This window comes from Pituophis catenifer, unplaced genomic scaffold (genome assembly GCF_029215685.1).
Source record: "Pituophis catenifer annectens isolate HBS135680 unplaced genomic scaffold, rPitCat1.0.hap2 SCAF_12, whole genome shotgun sequence".
In the NCBI taxonomy this organism is placed as follows: Eukaryota; Metazoa; Chordata; class Lepidosauria; order Squamata; family Colubridae; genus Pituophis; species Pituophis catenifer.
In genome coordinates, this window is record NW_027256892.1 from 6,769,022 (window position 1) to 6,783,862 (window position 14,841).

The following is a 14,841-nucleotide window of genomic DNA, read 5'->3' on the forward strand; positions in this document are numbered from 1 at the left end:
TGTTCTGTTGTAAGTTTCTCCTCAATTCCAGGTTGCTTGTCTCCTTGATTAGTTTCCATATGTTGTTTCTTCTGGTGTTTTGGAAAATAAGTTGACCCCCCTCTTCTTTGTGGCAGCCCCTCAAATACGGGAATACTGCTATCATGTCACCACTTGTCCTTTTTATAGATTAGCCATACCCAGTTCCTGCAACAGTATTTTGTATATTTTAGTCTCCAGGTCTTTAGTCATCTTAGTTGCTGTTCTCTGCACTTTTTCCAAAGTCTCAACATCTTTTTTGTAATGTGGTGACCAGAAGTGCATGCAGGTGTGGTCTTATGAAGGTTTTATAAAAAGAACTAAAACTTCATGTGATTTTGATTCTTTGCCTCTGTTTATATGATATACCAATATATATATAAGATCCGTACCAATCGGGTTTCAGGCCCGGTTACAGCACGGAGACAGCATTGGTCGCGCTGGTGGATGATCTCTGGAGGACTCGGGACAGAGGTTATTCCTCTGTTCTGGTCCTATTAGATCTTTCGGCCATGGTATCTTGCTGCGAGGTCTCGAGGGGCTAGGAGTGGGAGGCACTGTTTTGCGGTGGTTCTCCTCTTACCTCTCGGGTCGTACGCAAGCGGTGTTAGCAGGGGAGCAGAGGTCGGCCATGAGGCCCCTCACTTGTGGGGTGCCCCAGGGGTCGGTCCTCTCGCCTCTTCTGTTCAACATTTATATGAAGCCACTAAGTGAGATCATCCGTGGTTTCGGGGTGAGGTATCATCAGTACGCTGATGATACCCAGCTTTTTATATCCACCACGAACCAGCCCAGTGATGCCCTCAACGTGATGTCCCGGTGCCTGGAGGCAGTACGGGTCTGGATGGGGAGGAACAGGCTTCGGCTCAATCCTGCCAAGACCGAGTGGCTGTGGGTACCGGCATCCTAGTCCGATCTAGAGGTTCCATCATTGTCTATAGGGGATGAGGTGTTACCCCCGGTAGACAGGGCACGCAACTTGGGTGTCCTCCTGCATTCACAGTTGAGTTTAGAAGATCATATAACAGCCGTGACCATAGGGGCGTTTGCCTAGGTCTGCCTGGTGCGCCAGTTGCGCCCTTATTTGGACCGGGATGCCCTACGCACAGTCACTCATGCGCTAGTCACCTCCTGTGTTGACTACTCCAACGCTCTCTACCTAGGGCTGCCCTTGAGGACCATCCGGAGGCTTCAGCTGGTACAGAATGCAGCCGCGTGGGTCGTGATGGGTGGTTCCCAATACGTCCATGTTACACCTCTCCTGCGCAACTTGCATTGGTTGCCGGTTGCCCTCCGGGTGAGATTCAAGGTGCTGGTGATGACCTATAAAGCCCTACATGGCTTAGGTCCAGGATATTTGTCGGACCATCTGCAACCAGCAACAGCTCCCCATCGCCCGCTGCGTTCTCACAGGGAGGGCCTACTCAGGGTGCTGTCGGCTAGACAGTGTTGACTGGCGACCCCTAGAGGCAGAGCTTTCTCTGTGGGTGCTCCCACCCTCTGGAACCAACTTCCTCTGGGGCTCCGGTTGGCCCCTGACCTCCGCACCTTCCGCCGTGATTTAAAGACATGGTTATTCAGCCTGGACTGGGGGCGTTAACATGTATTTTAACACGTTTTTATTCGGATATTTTATTGTTGTGAGCCACCCTGAGATAGGGCGGCATATAAATCAAATGAAATAAATAAATATGTGAAGAATACCTTCATGGATTTTAGCTTTCCAATTATTTCACTCCATTTAGGGCAGCTTTGGTAAAGCAAATTCCCTAATATATCAGTTTGGGATATTAAAAGTGTTTATCACCGATAAAACAATTTATTCTTATCAACGGATATGTGCTCCATACATAGTGAACAACAAACACTTCTTTTTTTAAAAAAACCTGAAATTCAATTTTCTGGCATTTTTCCACTTTCTGAAGCAGAAATAGAGTTGACAATAATAAACCCTGAATTCTTGCTCTTTGAGAATGAACCAATGGTGCCACCTACAGTCTCATTCTAGTTTCCCAGGATTTCCATACACATGCACATAAGAACCCACCACACAAGAATACAAGTGTACACATGTTCTCCTTTGAAATTTGGAGAAGATGGGAAAGTATCGCCTATCAATCTATAGTTCCTTTCTAAAGAGGATTGCTTTGTGTAAGAAACTGCAAACAATGAAAGAACTCTGAACCCAACAGCGTGATTCCTTGAGAGATTGTAGAGGCAGTCCTCAACTTAAAACCATTCCTTTAACAACTGTTTGAAATTACAACAGCCCTGAAAAAAGTAGAGTAGAATAATAGAATAACAGAATTGGAAGGGATCTTGAAGGTCTTCTAGTCCAACCCCCTGCTCCGACAGGAAATGCTATACCATTTCAGAAAAGTGGTTGTCCAATCTCTTCTTAAAAACTTCCAGTGTTGGAGCATTCACAATTTCTGGAGGCAAGTTGTGCCACTGATTAATTGTTCTGTCAGGAAATTTCTCCTTAGTTCTAAGTTGCTTCTCTCCATTATTAAGTTTCCATCCATTGCTTTTTGTCCTGCCTTTAGATGCTTTGGAGAATAGCTTAACTCCCTCTTCTTTGTGGCAACTGCTGAAATATTGGAACATTGCTATCATGTCACCCCTAGTCCTTCTTTTCATTAAACTAGATATTCCCAGTTCATGCAACTGTTCATCATATATTTTAGCCTCCAGTCCCCTAATCATCTTGGTTGCTCTTCTCTGTACTCTTTCTAGAGTCTCAACAACTTTTTAAAGTGACTTACAACATCTTTTTTAAGTTCTCACACTTACAACCATCTCCATGGTCATGTGATCAAAATTTGGGGGCTTGGCAAATAGTATTATTTATGGTGGCTGAGGTGTCCCGGAATCATGTGATCATCATTTGTGATCTTCCCAGCCAGCTTCCAAACAGCAAAGTCAATGCGGGATGCCGGGTTCACTTAACAACCACATGATTTACTTAACAACTGCAGTGATTTGCTTAATGGTAGCAAAAAAGGTAATAAAACAGAGCGCCACTCATTTAACCACTGTCTTGCTTAACAATGGAAATTCTGAGCCCAATTGTGGTCATAAGACCAGGTAGTACAGGTAGTTCTCGAGATTTGAACGTAATGGAGCCTGCCCATTCCATTTGTAACCCGAGGATTTGTGGGAGTGAATCTCGTACCTTGAACGAGATCACTCCCTCCTTTCGCCCACGCATTCGCTAATTGAATGTGAGGCTCGTAAAGTGCACGAGGTAATTCACGGTGGGGAAGGCCATGGGAGGCCTAGTGATGGAACTGGTCACCTGCCTATGACCACCCAAGACCTCACCAACCCACTGAAATACCTCATGCTCCCCACAATCGCTTCCCCCCCGCCCAACCTGCCACACAGGGTCACTTACCTTGTGAAGATCTAGCAAGCTGTCTCCTTTCCAGCCTCTCAGCCACGTGCACCCCTTCAATGCTCCATTTAGGCCTCCACAGGCTTTGCCTGGCATGTTGCCTGCCGAAATTGAGCTTCTGACGGGCAGATCCACCCCTTGGAAGCTCCATTTCGGCTGGCAACGTTCAGGACGAATGTTGCAGACCTTCTGCGGTTGTTCGTAAGGATGAACAACTGCTGTGGTGCTGCAAGATTCGTAGTTTCGGAACTTGTTTGCAAACGCTAGGGAGTGCTTATCGAGTAACTTTGAACGTTTGCTAAGGGAATGCTTGTTACCCAGGGATTACCTGTACTTCGCTCTGAACTAAAAACCTGTAGGGCAGATGGATGCAGTTTTTGTGGGCTTCTGAGCTTTGTTAAGTGAACCTGGTTTCCCCATTGATTTTGCTTGTCAGAAGGCCGCAAAGGGAGATCACATAACTCCAGGACACTGCAACTGAGTCAGTTGTCAAGCATCCGAATGTAAATCAAATCCCCATAGGGATGCTGCAATGGTCCTAAGTGTAAAAAAATGGTTATGTCACTTTTTTCAGTGTCATTGTAACTTTGAACGATCATTAAATGAACTGTTGTAAGTTGAAGACTACCTGTATATGTGGCGAGGCCAGGACCCCTTTTGGGGATGGACAGTGAGGTCAAGGAGAAAATGCAAGGTTGAAGGCCCCCTATTGCCCCTCTGCTATTTCTCACTGAACATGTTTGGGGACCAGCTCAGTCTTAGGGGTATGACCTCAAGGGCCTATGAAAAGGATATCTGCAATCCATTTTTTGTCTTAACAGCACCAGGCACCTGAAGATCCATTATTGACTTCTTCTTGGCATTCTTCAAAAGTGCCATCTGCTTGCCCACCTTCTCCATGTCAACCTAGCTTGGTGCTGTCCCTAGAGCGACAGACACTCCTCCCTTAGTCCAGTAATAGACTTTCTGAACAACTACACTCTTCTCACCAGACACCAAAACCAAAGTCCTGGATGTGGCAAGATGCATATGGCTCTCTACTAAAACATCCACACCACCACAGGACAGAAAAAGGAAAAAAAATATATCTTTAATAGCTTAGTAAGCAGCATAGTATCTCGGTTCACAACTAGTTTTATTCTTAAGACAAAGAAAGGACTGTGGAGCTTAGGGACTGGGATAGGTCAGTTTGGACTGCATTTAGCATTGCACCTGCGCTGTAAAAGACTGGCTAGCAGGATGTTCTGTACCTTGCAGTTTTATATTAGAACCAGACAACCCTGTTGGGTCACCATTTCAGAAATATTTCCTTACTTAAACACAGAAATAGCATGACCACGAGCAGGCAAAATAGCAGGAGGAGCGGGAGTGATATCCAACTTCCTGCTGGCTTCCCCACTGACTTTCCTTTAGGAAGCTCGCAGGATCCTGGATTTTGGATGCATTCTGTATGGTAGCCTGTTTGAGGTACATCGATTCAAAATCTGTTGCCCTGTGAATGCAACATTTTGCCCATTTGAAGTTTACAAACAATCAGACGTGAGAGCTTTAGTAGCATAAAGATGGAGTCAAAGATGTGAACGATCAAATGACTTCCAAAATTAGAAATAAAGGGAACTGGCTTTTACCTGGATAAGGAATCTCACCTGATAAGTCCAATGCATTCTACAATTGCTACTGGGTGTTGAAAATGCCAAGTAGAATTCAGACCCATAATCTGCTACCCTTTTATTTGGGGGTACTGGGGTTAAATCTGGAGCTTTCTACGAGTCAAGCATGTGTTTTATATCACAATGGACTCAAAAGATACACCATTAAATTATTCCAGAGATGCACACAGCTAGAAGCATTTTGCTAGAGAGGAAAAAGGAGAGGATAATTTTTTAAAAAAATTAACACATATTTCTGCCAAGATCACATACATCATGAGGCCAGGCTTTCAAGTAGATTGTCAATATGTGAGTTACAAAACAGATTCCACGGTAAACATTTTCACCAACTGGGGTTTGCAGAAGGAAGGATGACTATTTCGATGGATCTTTAGCAATGCATTTTGTTTCAATAAGATTTTAGTCAAGGTATACTTTTTAAAGATGGGTGAAAATATATACAGTGGGAGATAAAACCCATCATCATTTACTAACATCCCAGACATCAAACCTGGAAAGACAGAGCTTTGCATTAAAATGCAGAAATTCTGAAGTTTGCCCTGGAAAACCATTATTTGCATATGTGCCACTTCCAATCTTGCAATTCCATCAATCTCGTCTGTGTGTGTTAATGCACAGGCGAGCAAATCATGGCTGGCTGCAAGATCTTGCTTGGCTGTCGGTTAGGCAGACACTGAAAGCTGCTTTATTCTGCAACTGCACTGCCTTTCCTATGGAATGATAACGAGGGGGAGAGGTTTCGCACCCAGCCACCCCTTGATTTGCCATGTGAGGTAGGTCAGCCCCATTTCTCATATAGGGATCAGGCACAGGACGGTTAAGAGATAACCCTGCACGTTGGCGGCAGAGCCAGCAGGTTTCTTGGCTTTTACAAGCAGAGCCATCCTGCTTCCTATCAGAATTGTTCCAAACTTTACTTGATTCAAATAAAGGAAAGAAACCTCAAGACTACATTATAGAGCAAATGGTACAGCAGAGCTAGTCGGCAGTGGTAATAGCTACGAGAACAATTTCAGCTGCAATCTCTTCCAAATCTCACATCCAGGGGTAGGTTTGATGTTCATTGGGATCCCTATCTATCCTTCCCCTGTGGGCTACTTAGCAAACCACCCAATCTGAGCATGTTTTCTGAAATGCCATAAAAAGATTAAAGATAGCAAAGATTTAGATGAAGCACAGAAGTTGACCCATAAAAGCTTTGAAAGTGGAAGGGTGGAGAATAACCTTTCCATAAGGCAACCTTGCTTCAAGGGGAAGCAAACAAGAAACATGACTCTAATTGGAAATGCATCATGGCCACTCCTGGAAATGGTATTTTGCCCAGATCAAGTCCAGTTTAAATCAAATGGTTACCCAGTGTAGCTATTTAAAGTCACTGCAGTTAAAGTACTGAAGTCAATCACAGGTGCTGCTGTTTTTTTTTTCTCTATAAATGCAACCTCAATGGATATACAAGAATAAAGGTACAGGTGCTGAAGTCCTTGTCACACCCTGTCACACCTGCCAATTACCTGCTAGTGCTCCACTGCCATCAGTACAAAGGAAGAGTCAAGTGCCTGGGTTTCCAAGCAGATTCTCTCCAACAGAGGGAATCTGTTGGGCCTCTGCTATTAGTTCTCCTTCAGAGTCAAATTCTCCAACCTGTCTTTAATGTCCTTCTGGGTTTTGTCGCTAGCAGGTTTGTTGGGGTAGCTGCGCTCTCCGAAGATGGTGCTCCCAATTCTGACGTTGGTAGACCCCACTTCAATCTGTTCAGTTAAAGGTGAGAGAAAGAATCACTGTTAGGAGTGTGACATGAACTGACGGAACCTCCTTCGCCCTTAGCTAGGAATCTGGAGCAAGAATGGAGATCCACAACCTTGGCAACTGAGATTTCTGGGTTCTGAAGCACACCTATCGTTGGCTAGTGTGGAGAAACACTGGTTTTAGGCAACTGGTGGAATGGAACCGAGACAGCCTGCCTCACAGGCCCACTGATCAAATGGCAATAGTAGAAAACATCTATTCCAATCAAAATGAATGAATCAAAACTCTGAAGCCATACAAGCTGATTTATAGGAGCACATCTGGTGCATCTGGCCAGTACTCTAGCAATTACCCATTATAATCTCAGAATTTAAGGACTTCTATCTAGTCTTTCTAATAGGAGATGCCTATTAATCTTCTGAATATGGAGCTGTGCTGTCTTTGAATTATAGCTCCCTGTAGCCTATCCTGATGGACAAGCCATAGTGGAATCCACCACAATTAATGTCCTGTAGTAAATTACATGCTTTGCATCCCACCAAAAAAACCAAGTTCAGATGGTAAGAGTTCTGAATGAAAGGTTCCAGCTGATGATGCTTAGCTTTTCTTTGAATAAATCCAAAGAGAAAGAACTTGCCTACTTTCTAGATCAACTGGTCCATTGTTTAACTGTTCCTTAGATGATAATGGAATAGATGGACCATTCCACTTAATTGGAAATAAGTCCATTCATTTACAACTTGACAGATTAGGAGGGTATTAGGTTAGGAAAGATTATCTAGACCCCTTGGTAGCTTCCTTCAATGGGAAAGATGACAATGTCAAAAGGCTTCTGATAATCTTTGGCAAAATGACAAACAGACTTACTGCGTGTTGAAAGTCTGTAGACATCCCCATGCTCAGCTCAACCTTTTCAATTGGGATATTGAGCTTTTCACACAGTTCTTGACGCAGAGATATTAACAACTGGAGAGAGAGGTTGGGGGAGGGGGAAAAACATAGCTCAATCTTTTCCTTAAAAGCCAAGATTTGCCTATCAGTATTATCTCTCAAAATTTCACCTACCTGGAAATCGGGATTGGGACCCTTACTGAGATCATGCCCAAAGCTTCCAATTGTCATCAAACCAACAAATTCTAGATTGGTACACTTCTGAAGGATGTGTTCCACCGTTGTGATTAGTTCCCCTGGTGGAAGCCCGTGTTTACCTATAAAAGAGAATATATCAATGCACTTTCTGTGGATGGAGTTCTCTGAAGGAAGATGCATTCACAATTATGCAAGATGCATTCACAATTATGATAAGAGAGACTCTTTATCTAAGACTAATGAAATCACTATTGACACACTATTCTTCCATACTCATGGAGAATGAGTCATTTGCTTGGAGTCATTTGCTGGCCATTTAACTACCTCAGCACAACTGGTGTGGTATCTGTAAAGGGAAGCCCGTAAGTAAAGTTGTTGGGGTGTAGGTTTTCCAAGTGATTTCAAATCCAAACATTCTAAGGTTCTGTGCATGCACACCTGTAGGCCCATGTCTTTTACATATATCCTACCAAACTCTGCAAAGTATAGCTGTCACTTTTCTCCAGCCTTTGAATGTGTACGTCAGAAGTTCTCAAAAATGAGCTTCTTGACTTTATAGTCAAGCAGACAAACCAGCCAAAACCTTATCATGACTCAGTCATGTTTGTGTGGAAGAACAACACCTGGTCTACTTACTTGTTTCTCCACTGGTGTTTACTTGCACCATGATCTTTAGCTTTTCAGAAGAGTTCTTTTTTTGCCAAGTACTGTTCACCTTATCTGCCAGTTTAATGGAATCCACTGTTTCCAGCATAAATAGGTTTGGCACCACTAAAACAAATAAAAAAGGGTCTTAGCAAATATCATTTGTGACGTACACTAGACCAGTGTTCCTCAACCACGGCAACTTTAAGACAATGTGGATTTCAACTTCCAAAATTCCACAACGAGCCATGTAGGCCCTGCTGAGAAACCAACCATGCAGACTCTGTTGAGAAATTCAATAGCAAGTGGCTAAATTCAATAGCAAGTGGTTAATAAGTTATGAGAGTGGAAGAGGGTTTGTTCCCACTGATACTTAAAATACATTGAATTAGACTAATGTAGTTCAGTGAATTGGCTGTATGTTTGTTCAAGATTCTATGCATTTTCCCACTACCTCTGCTTTCTTGCATCAATTCTAGAAGTCTCTTGGATACACCTGTCATATTAATCATTTATTAAGCACCATTTACATAGATGGCTCAAAATAATTAAATACAATAAGGCATAGATTCCTAAGATTGGAAGATTTGCACAGAAAAGAGACTGTTCCTTGTCCAATATAATCTGATCACAAACATTTCCTATGCTTTATTTCATCCCTCCATTCAACTAACTAATTCACAGTCACTTGATAGTGAGATGGGTGGTACATACATTTAATAAAAAAAAAAATACACACATCATAATCTGAAATTCCAAAGCAAAGTAAGACATTCATTTAAATTGAACATATCACATCAGGCCTTTCTTGCTATAATAAGTTTTCCCCCTACTGTCTCGTAAATCAGTACTAAAAGCAAACATAATTACCAATTAGCTTGTTGACATTACTCTTCTGCAGATGGCCAATAAAATGCCATTTAATCTCCGGACAAGAAGAAAGAATCTAAGATTGAGACAACAAGGTATGTGATATTCTGGCTTGAAATCTAATGGCATTATTTTATATTTATCCAACAAAACTGCTATATAAAGATATACAGGATTAAAAGTCACCAAAAAATTGCAATTTTCAAACAAAGGCACAAATATCAACCAACATCTTATATGTGTGTGTATTGTTGTTGCTGCTGTGTGTTCATGTTTAACTTTACTTAATTACTATTGTTAATAACCCCAACTAGATTCCAGAACAATCCAGATGAGAAAATTGTTTCAAATTACTAGAGCTCTCAAGGACAAAGAACCACCTTGTTCAAGTACTATATCTTTTATTTAGGCCTAGATTAAGTTCAAAATTTCAATAGGGAGGAATCTTCTGCAGAACAAATGAGTAGTTAATTTATTCCAACAATGGTATGTTCTACATTGATCAGAATACTGACTACTTGAAATTTTTATCTAAGAAATACACATACCCCTACTTACTTTGGAATCTGATGCCTTTTCTAATAATTCTTGGACCTATGGAAAATAAAAACATCCAATTAAGGTTTCAAAGTTTACTTTCATTTATTTCATGCAGACTGTCATAACTGACAATGCAAAAAAAAAAAAGAGCATTAGGAAAAGTAAGTTACAGGAAAGAAAGTAAGTTACAGGTAAGAGAAGAAACTTCTGCCCAAACTATGCATGGTGTCGCCACCTGCTCATTTGTCCTGAATAAACAGTACTATCTTTGTCCATGTACACCCAACAGAAATGTGGTGGTCAGCAAATACAACAGAAATGTATTTGCTTAAATAAACGTATTAGGGTTATAAAAACAAATTAACTTCGCATATGTATCAACACTACTACATAGTGGTAGGTAAATCATAAAATGAAAGATAATACATACATTTCACATATGTATCAATTCTCTCTGTTGGGAAGTACTCAAATAAATTTTAACTGCTTTTACAACCTCAACCTTTTTCAGAGGAGGTTGCATTCTGCTGGAAGATACGATGAATGAGCATATGTATACTTCAAGCAGCTGAAAAATAAAGAGTGGCAGCAACCTTACTTGAAGCAACTCAGGGATCTTATGTTAGCATCTTTAATTTTCTTTGCTTCAGGAATGATTAGCCTGATTTAACATTAGCTGGCAAGTTCCAAAGTCAAAATAAAGTTTTCCTTGTTACCTTCTGGGTGGAGGCTGAATCATCTATATTCAGTCAGTTTACCCTTACTCGGATTCGAATTTGGCTTGCCTGCATATTAGTTGTATTAAACTCTGAGCCACAAGTTCTCCTCCCTTTATCAGCTGAGCCAGGGGAGGGAGCATACTGCTTCCCTTTCGCCTTTCAGCTCCAATCCAGGAGCCCTCAAACAGTCAGATTCACAACAAACCATTTTATACCAAATTTGTATTTGCTGATAAATATAAATTATTTCTTTATCAGCAAATATAAATATTATATATACATATACATATACATATATACATATATATGGAATGGAATGGAATGGAATGGAATGGAATGGAATGGAATAGAATAGAATAGAATAGAATAGAATAGAATAGAATAGAATAGAATAGAATAGAATAGAATAGAATAGAATAGAATAGAATAGAATAGAATTCTTTATTGGCCAAGTGTGATTAGACACACAAGGAATTGGTCTTTGGTGCATATGCTCTCAGTGTACATAAAGAAAAATAAAACACATTCATCAAGAATCAACAAGATGCAACACTTAGTGATAGTCATAGGTTACTAATAAGCTACTCACTTTTGTTGTCACCAGTTTAGACATTAATGGCTGTCTGTTGCGTTATTTTGACAGCACATTTACACTGTAATACAAGCTGTATACTCACTACTTTACATTGTAGCCAAGTGTCATTTCTTCAATGTTGTCACATAAAAAGATATACTTAATTATTTACAAAATGTGAGGGGGTGTACTCACTTCTGTGATATACTGTATGTATATAGCATGTGTTATATGTGTGTATGGGTAGATGTATTTTCTTTTGGGAGCAGGCAATTTCATTTTTAATGTGTGCCAGTGTGCTCACAGTAAAAAATGACAATAAAGGTTATCTTACCTCATCCCATCCTATCTTAACAATTAGACTGGGCGCCAGGAGGCTCATGCCTTGTTCCTTCCCATCTTTCAACCTTAGATTAAGTCAGGTACTCACATAGTTTTCTCCAAAGCTGCGCTGTCCATGATTATAAGCCTCAATGACCATTTCTGCTGGTTTGGTTTTACTGACAGCCACTAAACGAGGTGGCATGGTAGGTAAGGTCTGCATTTGCAAAGAAAAAAAAAGAAGATGAGCAGTCTATACAGGCTTTCTGATAAGCGGAATGTGGAAAGCAATCACTAAAGACCCATCAACATATCAGGTAACAGCAAACAAAAGGAGGGCAACCTGGTTCCCTTTCACATTTTGGATCATTCCTACAAGCTTTGTTCATTGGCAATATTGTCCAAGGATTGAGGCAGACACAATCCAAAAGACATGGAGAGGACCAGATTGCATATTCCAGGAATAAGGAAAATTATTTATTTATTTATTGGATTTATATAGGTACCCATCTCTGGGCATACAATAAGCCACCAGTTAGTTTAAAAAATAGTTGATCACAAATAGTACAAATAAAATTAATACATGGGTGAACAGACCAGAGCCCATTTTACGGGCTCCCCTATCTCTAGGATTTCCCAAGCCTGCTGGATAAAAACAAGTTGTCAAAGATTTCCTATATTCGGTTTATCTAACCATAGTGATGAATAACATGTAAAAATAACAGTTTTATTGCACCTTAAAGAATGCATTAAAATCGAATGGACATTCTCACAGACAAAAGGATTCTGCATCTTTAGATGCCTCACCCCTTTCACTTGGGACAAGTATGACTAAGCACAATGGAATTTATTATTGGAGAATTAGGTTGGGGATTAAATTTTCAGGAGAAGCCTGGGATCCCCTTTTCCTACTAACAAATTGAACTAAACGGCAAAAGCTTTTGATTTCATGCTGTTCACTTCATCAGATGCCTAGAACAGCTAGGCTGATATTAGATTTAAATTGAAGTGAATGGGGGGGGGGGGGGGGAAAGGCAGCAGAAGGCAAGTTTCTCCCCATGACCTGATTTAACTCAATCAGGTGTCCATCAACCTAGCCATTCTCCACACAGCTAATCATTTCATAATAATACATATGTCAACTTATTTTTATATTGTATCTTTTAAGCACTGTTTTATTGTAAACCATGCAGCTAATGATAATGCATACATACTTTAAACATTTTCATATTGTGCATTTTATACGTTCTATTTTGTGGTAAGCATGCAGCTAAGAATAACATATTAGTTGTTGGGTTTTTTGTTTTTTTTTTAAATTAGATTGTGCATTTTATGTATTGTATTGCAAGCCGCCTGGCGCCCCGCAAAAGTCAAGAGGAGGGGGATATAAATCGGATAAATAAATATATTTGCAGGCCGCCCTTTTTTTCCACAGGCCCCGGGCTGCGGCTACAAAAAAAATAAAAAAAGCCTTTTGAATCAGATTTGTGGGTCGGGAAAGGATCTCCTCCCACACAGGATTTGGATTTGAAGCAATGGGAAGGTTGAGAGTCTCGCAGCTGATTCCGCCTTTCGCCGCCCGAGGAGCTCCAGAGGCGCGGGGACTACGCCTCCCAGCCAGGGCGGCCTCTGAAGATTATGGGAGTTGTAGTCCCCAAGCCCTGGAAGGCGCCCGTCGACCGTCTGCGGGGAGTCCCGCCGCTCCGGCCGCGGAAGAGCCCAAAGCGCCCGATGCGAAGTCCGAGCGCAGGGCCGATTCAGCGAAGCCCATCCAGACCCAGGCGCGCGTGGGCCCCGGCGGCTCCTACCCTCCACCCCAGTCCCGGGACAGCACCTGGGGCCTCCGGGCCGCCGCCTGCTGCACTTGCTCCCGGACCGCCCGGAGCATCTGCGGCAGGCCTTCCCCGGCAGCCATGCCGGCTCTCCACATTCCTCGCCGGGCCTCCTCTTCCTCTGCGCTCAGCCCCTCCGGGATCCCGAGCGCGCCAGCTTCCGCCACACACGCGGGAGCCAATCGCCGCTCGAGGTTGTGCTCAGCTGGCCAGCGGGATTGGGAGGAGAGGCCGGAAGGAGGCGGGGTTAAAGCGTCTGACCGGCCCTCGTCTTCGGCCATTTTGGAAAGGTCGAGAGAGGCGAAGCAACGGGTAGAAGTGGAAGCTGCAGCACGCATGCGCGTCACACTTGTGTTGAATAGATGGGCAGCTCAGCTCTACAAGCCCGAGGGCGAGCGGTTGGAGAACATGCGTGCATGAAGAGCTCTGTACCTAGCAGGGTTGTAATGCAACCTGCAGTTAAGGCTGCCGGTTACAGTCCTGGTCCTACTGTCAAATCCTTCACCTTCCTTAAAGATTGCACAAGTGACGGATGGCAGGTGGGATACATGAAGCTCCCTACTCAACTTCTCCGTTTTCCAGGGTTGTTGCAAATGCAAAGTCAGGTTACCTGCTGTGGTGTGCTAATTTTCAGTATTTCTGGAAACCTTTGGTTTCCTTTTGCTTCCATTGATCCTGCTTTCCCCCCTCTTCTCTGTTTCTACTTTGGCTCCATTTCTGGATGGCTCATGTTGACACCAATTGGGTGGCTTGTGCATGCTGGTTCCGGTACCCACCTTCCCCATTGATCAGAGGGAGAAGCTGAAGCTGTCCTTGGAATCCAGTGTATCTGAAAATGCAAGATTTTGGGAAGAGGGAAGGATGAGAGAGGGATTGGAAGGACAGGATGGATATCATTAAGAATTCCATCCAAATCTCCCCTATTTATAGAGCCACTAGACTGATTGGGACAACTTGCTCAGCTCTATTGCTTTTGGCTTCCGCGGCCAAAAGCATTACATTACATAAACCACAGCATCACACAATGTGAATTCAACTGCCACCACTATCACCCAACCTTGTTCCCCAAATATGGACTACCTTTCCCATCTGGGCTTGCCTATAAGTAACAGAGTGCTTGCTTTTTTTCTCCAGGACATTCATAAAGTAAAGTGTTACAATACAGTAGGGAAACACATGTTTCAACTTTATAAAGGCTTTATCAATTATTTATGTCTGAAGTTTAAAAAAATAAAGGATATCTGATGATATCCTTTATTTATTCTAATAAATTCTAAATTCTAATGATCCCCACAGGAATGCTTGGCAGCCTAACTCCATAAAATGTCTCAATTTAAGATTTTTGGGTGTGTGTTTGTTGTGTTCAGGAAATGTTTCCAAGATACCATCCAATTCTTAGATTCTTCAAATATTTTTCTGC

At 42.2% G+C, this 14,841-nt stretch overlaps 1 protein-coding gene across 2 annotated transcripts; it reads right to left on the reverse strand.

The window, feature by feature from the left end:
• Window positions 1-4,482: 4,482 nt before the first annotated feature.
• Window positions 4,483-13,546, reverse strand: PLPBP (pyridoxal phosphate binding protein). Of its 2 annotated transcripts, XR_011600962.1 has the most exons (9): window positions 13,424-13,546; window positions 11,699-11,806; window positions 9,994-10,029; window positions 9,436-9,511; window positions 8,557-8,691; window positions 7,897-8,039; window positions 7,699-7,797; window positions 6,597-6,833; window positions 4,483-5,269 (listed from the first exon to the last, which is right to left on the reverse strand). XR_011600962.1 is itself a non-coding variant. In XM_070952250.1 (8 exons), exons 1-8 carry the CDS (start codon window positions 13,517-13,519, stop codon window positions 6,696-6,698), a joined length of 831 nt encoding a protein of 276 aa, XP_070808351.1. In that variant the 5' UTR covers window positions 13,520-13,546; the 3' UTR covers window positions 4,483-6,695. The 2 variants fall into 2 exon arrangements, 1 of the variants encoding a protein (XP_070808351.1); XM_070952250.1 differs by having other exon boundaries at window positions 4,483-6,833.
• Window positions 13,547-14,841: the final 1,295 nt, after the last annotated feature.